The 9,133-nt window shown below is 43.0% G+C and overlaps 1 protein-coding gene across 1 annotated transcript; it reads left to right on the forward strand.

Moving 5' to 3' along the window:
* The first annotated feature begins 5,855 nt into the window (after nucleotides 1-5,855).
* On the forward strand, nucleotides 5,856-8,692 carry RD3L (RD3 like). Its single transcript, XM_004463338.4, has 3 exons — nucleotides 5,856-6,302; nucleotides 6,699-7,004; nucleotides 7,330-8,692. The coding sequence occupies exons 2-3, from the start codon at nucleotides 6,706-6,708 to the stop codon at nucleotides 7,589-7,591; spliced, it is 561 nt and encodes a 186-aa protein (XP_004463395.2). The 5' UTR covers nucleotides 5,856-6,302; nucleotides 6,699-6,705; the 3' UTR covers nucleotides 7,592-8,692.
* The last annotated feature ends 441 nt before the right edge of the window (nucleotides 8,693-9,133 follow it).

Here is a 9,133-nt window from a genome sequence, read left to right on the forward strand (position 1 = left end):
AGTGCTTCTGGCTGAGTGGCCTACAAGGAATTTTAGAAGTTAGTTTACTATTTCTACAAAGCCAAGAAATTCACAGGTACTAGAGGAATTCTTGAATGATTTCCTCATATTAAATCATGGGGGGAAAATGAAAATACTCAAAAAATGAAAAGATGCTCAAACTCTTACTAACCATGTAAATGCAAATTAAACAACGAGAAACCATTTTTCACTCATCAAATTGACTAAAGTGAGAAGGTCTGACAAGTACTGGGAGGAGAGCAAGTCCTCTCACCCCACGGGGGAGGCTGGAACAAACACCCCCTCTCAGAAGGGGACCCAGTAAGCAAGGCTAGCACGTAAACACACATCTCAGTGTCGTCCTTACAGGAACACCTGCACAGGTAAACTAGGAAGCAGGCACACAGACAAGCACCAACACACTCCTTCCTTCCACTCGTTACTGAACCCCCAACTGCAGGGCCTGGTGAGACACCAAATGTCTGGCAGGAATAAAGTCTCTGCCAGCATTCAACTTCCATTTCAGAGAAGCAAACATACACATAAGATGGTGGTTCATGATACAGAGAAAAACAAAACAGGTAAGGGTTTTTGTTTGTTTGTTTGTTTTTAGCAATTTTAATTACATTTATTGTAAGTTTGTTTTAAATAATCTGAAAAAAAGGGAAAAATCCCCTGTGATCTTGTGATACAACCAATAAAATCATATTCTTTTTTTCTTAATTCATTTTTTTAAAATATTACATTAAAAAAATATGAGGTCCCCATTCACCCCCACCGCCCCCACCCCACCACTCCCCCCACAGCAACAATCTCCTCCATCATCATGAGACATTCATTGCATTTGGTGAATACATCTCTGGGCATCGATGCACCTCATGGTCAATGGTAGCCCACGCTCTCCCACGTTCCATCCAGTGGGCCACGGGAGGATCTACAATGTCCGGTAATTGTCCCTGCAGCGCCACCCAGGACAACTCCAAGTCCCAAAAATGCCTCCACATCTCATCTCTTCCTCCCATTCCCCACACCTAGCAGCCACCATGGCCACTTTTTCCACACCAATGCCACATTTTCTCGATTAAGGATTCCAGGAAGGAAGGGTGTATTTTAATAACATCTGTAAAGTGAGTTCCATTGCACAGGGAAGAGCTCAACAATGGAACAGCCTTCTGATGGACCAAGAAGCGTTGGAAGGCATGCCAAGGCTCCTGCAGGCAGAGCAAGCCATCCAGAACAGGACAGGTCCACTGTGAATGTGGGTAAGGCAAGCATAAGGAAGTATGTTTTGGTTTTCAACATCCAATTTAGATGTGCTGTTGACAGAAAAGAGGCTCTGATTACTGGTTCTTGAAACTTGAGACTTCAAGAAAATTCTTTTTGCATTAAGTCTGCTTTTGCCTGAAAGCATGTTATGTTATGTCAGCATTCTTTCGGTTACTGTTCGACTTAGACTCTCTCATTAATTCACACAGCAAATAAACTGAGATCCGACTCCATGCCAGGCACTGTCCCAAGCAGGTGGGGTAGAGCAGTTAGCAGGCTGCCCTCGTGGAGCTCACAGGCTAGCAGAGGGACAAATCAGTAAGGGAAGCCTATAGTACGTGAGACAGTGGCAAGCACCGGGGGGAGAAGTAAGGCAGGAGAGGAGCCTGGACAAGCGCACGACACCCAGGCAATCAGGTGGCATCGAGCAAGAGCCAGACGAGGGCAGGGGGCAGCTCGCGGCTATCTGAGAGAAAAGCACTCTGGGCAGAGGGAAGAGAAGCCAGCCCATGCCAGGCATGTCCAAGGAAGGACAGAGGGACCAGTGCGGCTACAGCAGGGGGAGCCAGGAAGAGAAGGTGGGACATGAGGGGACAGGGGGACAGGCAGGGCCAAGTATAAAGGTTTTAGCTTTGGCTCCTAGTGAGATGGTTGAGCAGAGGAGTAACAGCCTAATTTAGCAGGCTTGCTCTGGGTGAAAGACGAGGGAAGGGGCGGCAGGTGCAGAAGCAGCTGTAGCAAGCAAGGCTAGAGACCCAGTGGCAGCTGTGAACGGGAGAGAAAGGTGATTCTGGACACCTGGTGCAGGAAGAGCCCACAGAATATGCTAACACAACTCATCTGGGGTGTGAGCTAAAAAAGAGGCACCAAGAACAAGTCCTGGCTCCAGGTCCAGGCAACTTGCACTGTCTGAGCCCTGGACGCAGCAGCCACTGAGCACTCTGAGACGGCAACAGGGATGGGCAGGCTAGAGAAGAAGCGAGAACTCCAAGTCCCACCCGCCAGCGGCAAGGAAACCCCAGCTTCCCCTTTGGCTTCCTACAATCTCTGAGCGCAGCCCAGTCTAAAACCCCACGTGGACAGGGGCACAGGAGCAGGAGAGTCTCCTAATGCCAGGGTGGGCAGGCCCGGTTTTTGTCTTCACTGGCTTTACCATCGTTCCCCACCCCCTAGCACACCCCCCACCCTGTGGGGACCCCATCTCTGGAGGAAGCTCACTGGAGTGCCATTTCTCTGCCCACCCATCACCTGGCCCCAGATACAGGTGCAGGCAGAGCAGGCAGCGTGGAGGGAAGGAAGCCCGGTTTCCAGACGGAGGACCAGAAAGAGCCCCAGGGAACAGGCAGGCACCTGGGAGACTGTGGGCGGGCGCAGCGGAGGAAACGGACCCCATAAGGCAAATCGTGGGCCCACAGCTCACTCTGGAGCCGCGCAGGTGTGGACCTGGCCCAGAGAGCCTACTGGAAACACTGAGAACTGACTTGTGGGTCGAAGCAGCCAGGACAGAGCCAAGCAGCACCGCGAAGGCTTCAGCCGAGCTGAGCCCACAAGCTGCGGAGGCCGGTGGGAACCTGCCGCCTGCCTGTGACCCAGAAGGCTGCCTGAGCAAACAGAAGAATCAGCGTTTCCACAGAACGGGAAAAACCCAGAGTCCCTGGGCCTAATATTCAAAACACCCAGAACGCATGCCAAAATTAAGCAACACACAAAGAAATGGGAAAATCTCCTGGTTGGAGCAATGACCACTCACCGTGGACACTGGCCATCCAATCTAGGGCCAAAAAAAAAAATCAGAGCCCTTTCTCACTCCAATCTAAATCAATGCCAGACCAACTAAACACCCAAATGCTCTTTTAAGTATATAAAACTAATATTAGTGTGTGGGGGGGATATATGGGAACCTCTTTAATTTTTAATGTAACATTTTTTGTGATCCATGTATCTTTTAAAAAAAAAAACAAGAAAATGACAAATGAAAAAAAATTAAATATTCTTCTATATTTTGTAACTGTGGAGTAGAAAAGGCCTTCCTCAGTAAGAGCATAAAAGTAAAAGCCAAAAAGGAAAACTAAAGATAAATTTAATGGGAAGCAGATGTGGCTCAAGCAAATGGGCTCCCGTCTACCATACAGGAGGTCCAGGGCTCGATGCCCGGGGCCTCCTGGTGAAGACAGGCTGGTCCACGCGGAGTGCCGCCCCGCACAGGAGTGCTGCCCCACACAGGAGTGCCGGCCAACACCAAGAGCTAACGCAGCAAGATAACTCACACACAAAAAAAAGACAGAGGAGAGACAATAGGAGACTTAGCAGACCAGGGAGCTGAGGTGGAACAAGAGAGTAATCACCTCTCTCCCACTCCAGGAGGTCCCAAGATCAGTTTCCGGAGCCACCTAATGAGAATACAAGCAGACACAGAAGAACACACAGCGAATGAACACAGAGAACAGACAATGGGGGAGAGGATAAATAAATAAATCTTTTTTTTTTAAGATTTATTTATTTATTTCTCTCCCGTTCCCCCCCCCACCCCGAGCTGTCTGCTCTCTGTGTCCATTCGCTGTGTGTTCTTCTGTCACCACGTCTATCCTTATCAGCGGCACCGGTATCTGTGTTTCTTTTTGTTGCGTCATTTTGTTGCGTCAGCTCTCCATGTGTGCAGCACCATTCTTGGGCAGGCTGCACTTTCTTTCGCGCCGGGCAGCTCTCCTTATGGGGAGCACTCCTTTTGTGTGGGGCTTCCCTACACAGGGGACACACCTGCGTGGCACGGCATTCCTTGCGCACATCAGCGCTGCACATGGGCCAGCTCCACACGGGTCAAGGAGGCCCGGGATTTGAACCACAGACCTTCCATGTGGTAGGCAGACTCCCTATCCATTGGGCCAAATCCGCTTCCCAATAAATAAATCTTTAAAAAAAAACAAAAAAAGCTACATTCTAATCCAACGCCTATGACCAATGTGTCTATAAAGGCTAGAGCAAGAACAGTGGTCACCTGAAGGAAAAAACATTGCAACACTTATCAAAAGAGTACACTAAGAATACCTATAAATCAAAAACGGTATGAACAATCCAGTAAAAATGCGATTTTAACTTTAAAAAGTAAACATATTAGTGGATTTCAATTAAAATAGCTTTAATGAGGAAATAATAATATGAAAAATTTAACACCACCATTTCTCCTCAAATATCAACTGCATCTTCATTCACAAAAAAAAAAGAGCAGTTGAGCGCAGCAGCTCAGGGATCACAGACGGAGGGTACGAGGGCACTCCCTACAGAAAAACAAAGACCCTTTAATGTGACCAGACCCTGCCCAGCACGGCGAGGCCCTGACCGGGCACAGAAGTCAGGGCTCAGTCATGTCAGCTCCTCAGCCTGCCCTCGAGGCTCCAGGCTGACCTTCGGACGACCTTCCCTACACATCTTCAATCTTTTTATTTTAATTTAACACTTTTTTTAACTAAAGTTAATAGATTACAAGGAAGGTTACATTAAAAAACAAGGCTGTAGGGGGTCTTGACTGGAAGTTTGGTTTATATTCCGTATTCAATATATTCTGATACTTCTGTTACCATTCAGAGGCCAAAAAATTTTCTTAAGGATTAATAAGGTTACTCAAAGGTAGAAGGGGCAGGATTCGTTTTAATTTGATGAGAAAACGTGGTAGGGCACTCGTCCGTTGTCAGCCTTCCTCCTCGCCCTTTCTCAGTGCTACCCGTGACTAGAGTGGACACCCTTCGGGGCAGCGAAGGACACCTGACGAGGCTGCTCCTCAAGCGTAAGGACAGGAGCTGCGGGATGACCACGCACATCAGTCTCCATCGTGCGCAGCACACATCCACCGTCATTCTTCACGGTTCATTTGAGGGGGAAAAGCATTAGAAGAAACATACACGACAGGAGGAAGAGCCACTGTATATCGTTTAACAGCAAATCTGAGAATAAAAGTCCTTTTATTTTATATCCTGGTCCACTTGCATAGAAAATGAGCACAATAAAGACCATTACACGTAAGAACTCTCCAAAAGAGTAAAATATAAGTGCTTCACCTTCAGCTCCAAAAGGGAGGGGAATAAAAACACTAAAATGATTTTCTATAATGAGTTCTAATATCTTATTTCGAACTCCATATGTTGTTTTCTCTCTAATTTTTCCTTGCCTTAACCTATTACTGCCTTTTGTAAAGACAACCTAAAGTATATTTTAAAGTTACCTATTTAAGTGTTTATAATTTAGCTAGCATTTCAACTTCCTTAAATATTCTAATTTAACTCTTATTAAGCTAGGAAAACAAAAATAAGAACAGAACGTAACATTTACTAAATATCTCACACACAACTGAGATGTGCATTCTTTGCCTATTTTGTACACTACGAGCTCTCTCAGAATTTTCTGGGTTTTTTATGTTTTTTTGCGAACAGTCTCGTCTGATCTATTTTTCCTGCTTTCATTAGAGGGGATAGTGACCTGGCTTCTAAATGGCCTAAAAGTTAAGCTGAAGAATAAAAGCAACATGGTTATTTTTAGAGTTCTACAGGCATAAAAATACAGCACTAAACTGTGACCTCCAGCTATGCACAGCAAAGCACCACATCATGAGACCGTCTCAACTTCAGCTTGAGCGCCTGGCGGGCGCCAGCCCTTCGCTCTCTTCATTTCCTACCAGAGATGGGCTGGCTGCGTTTAGGACCAGCTCCCACAGCTGCCAGCATCTTTTTCAAACAGACTGAACTACACTTAAAACATAGACCATTATATAATTTGTGAAGATTATGTAGTAAGTTATTTTTGCCATTTCTTGAAGCTTTTTTACAAGGTGAATTAATGAGCAATCTCTCCAAATGAAGACATCGTAACCTCATTCCTAACATAGAAAGTTCTTTATTTTAAATAGTTTCGGTGGGTAAACAAGGAGGCTTAATCCTTCAACAGGGAACACGTCCAGGAGCGGGCCTGAGTAAAGCACAGTCTCATCACCAGGGTCAAGGAAACTCTCTGGCAGCATCACCGCATCGGATCCATCAACTTCAGAGGTATGCTTTAAACCTTGTCTTTATAAAGTGTGAATCACGAGTGTGGTTTTAGATAGCACTTTCCTGTAAGATAATATTTTAGAGCCTCCTAAGAACTTTTAATAGCACATTTGTGTCAGTATTTTGAGAAATTGTTCAGTCTGTACCTTATTTCTGACTTGGTATGTTTAATTTCTGCTTAGCCACATAAAAGTATTTTTCAAAGCTTATTTTTTGACACTGACCTAGTTAGAAATTATAAGACTTTATCCCATGTTCTAATCTTATTTTGACCAGTATGTCTAACCAGTGAAAAACTCATGCACTTTTCTGACAAATTCATTGTAAGGAAACAAATATTGGCTCATTCAAACCATAACATTTTATGCAAATAAACAAGTGACAATATTTCCACAGGCTAAAAATGCCATTTTTTGGTTGGATGAAATGGCAAAAAAATGCTTCCTGCAAACCAACACACTATCCTGGCTCTGATACGGTGACAAAAATTCTGCTCCGGGAATTAAAATGGCATCTCAAAGAGCGAGAGAGATTAATACAAGAGATTGAAAATGAACAAAAAGTGAAAAAAACTGGTGTGGATTACAACTGGCTGAAAAACTGCCAGAATCCCCATACAACTATCCCAGCTACTGAACAGAGACAGCTTGAAGCTCTCTGTTCACAAGTTCAACCCTGCCAAACCGGAACTATTCTCAGCAGGTAAATAAGATATTCTTTTCTTGTCATAGTTAATATTTACTATTGTCAAATCTAAGTTCCTAATGTACTTGGATTGGAAATTGTATCCTATCATGGAAATTCTTTCATCCTGTGTATATCAATACCTAGCAAAATTCCTAGGGATGGACTGGACAAAAATATCTGATATCTTAGTGGGTAGGAAACTTTTTTTTATTACATTCAAAATTTCTTTACTAAAAGCATAATTTTCAGCTTAAAAGATTATCTGAGTTGTGTTTTAGAAATAAAAGGCTATGACAAGAGAAATTTTCTGAACTGATTACTTGTTATGCTTTCCCTCTAGATTTCGAGAAGTTCTGGCAGAAAATGATGTCTTACCATGGGAAATCGTCTACATCTTCAAGCAAGTTCTGAAAGACTTCCTGAGCGGGGCGGGAGGGTGGCGAGAGGCTCTGGAGGATTCGCGGGAGACAAACGCTTCTGCCCACTCTGCAATCCCAGGTGAAGGCTCCAAGAACTCAGACAAAGATGAAATCCCCACTATTTCAAGTTATGTAGACAAAAACACAAACAACAGATTCCCAACATTCTCACACAGGATATAGAACCTGCCATATTATTATCCATCAAGCTAAGTTACTTATAACCAGAGGATTTTTATAACCATCTTAGTAGCAGAACTCCTAAAATTAAAAATAAGAAAAAGTGATATGGCTTCATGTTTCTCTTAGTTGCAAAATCAGAAGGTAAAATTCCTGTGGGTGTATTATGTATTTTAAACAGTATTTCTATTCTAATTATTCTAAAAATGCAGCGTTTTCATTGAATGTTGTGCTTTTAACTAAAATGTTTCCTAAACATTTTGAAAAAATGTTTGAATTAGTTTCTTAAACCTCAAACACATCTCAGAAGAACTAAGGCAACTTTATTTAGTATGGAAGTTGACAACTTCTGTGTAAAATTCAGATCTTAACCTTGACTTTTATTCCAAAAGCTATGTTTAGAATAAAATAAATGAATTAGTGCTCATCTTTACAATACAATGCTCAAATGAGAAAAAAAAGAGTCAAGATCCCATCGCGGGATTGCCTCTACTCCAGACCAATCTTCTGGGGGTGGGGGTGGGGAGAAGGGAAGGAAGGAAGGAAACAGGATGCAGCTTGAAAACACAGCAGGGCTCTGCCCCACACTCTGCTTCATCTTTGGTCACAGCATTTTTATCACAACTAACATGAAGGGAAACCATCAAAAACGGGGGAAAAATCAGGCTGGTTTAGCAGTCGTAGCTACTACTCTTAAAGACAAACACTTAAAATAAGCATGTCATTTAGCCTGTATTATACTAAGCATGTTTAAAACACGTTCCTCATTTAAAACAGCAAAATAGTCTAGCGGAGCAGATTAGCTCAAGTGGTTAAGCGCCTGCTTCCCAGGTTCAATCCCTGGTACCACCTAAAAATATATTTGTCTATAAAATTCAAAATTTCATAACTCCATTATGATAAGCAGTTATAAATCAGATTTCTTATTTTTTTACAGAAAGCTAAAATCTTAACTATTCTTACAAGTAAGACCAAGGAACTTATAAAGTCAATACCTTTGTATTTGGGTATTTGTTGTTTTTCTTACATCTAAAAACAAAAATATTTAAGATTAGAACTAAAGAAATACTTTAAAAAAAAAAATTAAAGCTTCTGACTCATTTCACTCGGCATTCTTGGCAGACTTCTATACCATTTGAACTGGCCTCAATTTGGTTTAGACCCAGCAATCTAAAATAAATGGATGTCCACATGCACAAGACAAAATAAACAGAAACACCATGCTAGACGGTTCTGAAATAAAGACAGCCCTTGCTCAGGTTCCCTTTTAGTTCAGCTTTCACAACAGAACTCTCCAAGGCTCCTTCAAGCACTGTAGGATGTCTTAGCATGCACTATTTGTAGCAGAGAGAAATGTACCCAAAAGAGTATCACTGTTTGGGTGGTGAATATAGAAAGAAGCAAACAAAACTGGGAAAGAGAATAGTTTTCATGGCAAGAAGAAAATTTTTGTTTTAAAAAGAACTTGGAGTTTGTCTATGAAGTCCGATACTAGAACTGGGTAACCTCACCATACATATCAGGAAATATATGCCACAAGGAGGG

The sequence above is a fragment of the Dasypus novemcinctus genome, chromosome 3, assembly GCF_030445035.2.
Source record: "Dasypus novemcinctus isolate mDasNov1 chromosome 3, mDasNov1.1.hap2, whole genome shotgun sequence".
NCBI lineage: Eukaryota > Metazoa > Chordata > Mammalia > Cingulata > Dasypodidae > Dasypus > Dasypus novemcinctus.

Bases quoted from the DNA above. Each gene is read 5' to 3' on its own strand.
- RD3L (XM_004463338.4), top strand. From the start codon at position 6,706: ATGCCATTTTTTGGTTGGATGAAATGGCAAAAAAATGCTTCCTGCAAA. The intron at 7,005-7,329 runs GTAAATAAGATA...CTTTCCCTCTAG, and splicing joins ACCGGAACTATTCTCAGCAG to ATTTCGAGAAGTTCTGGCAG.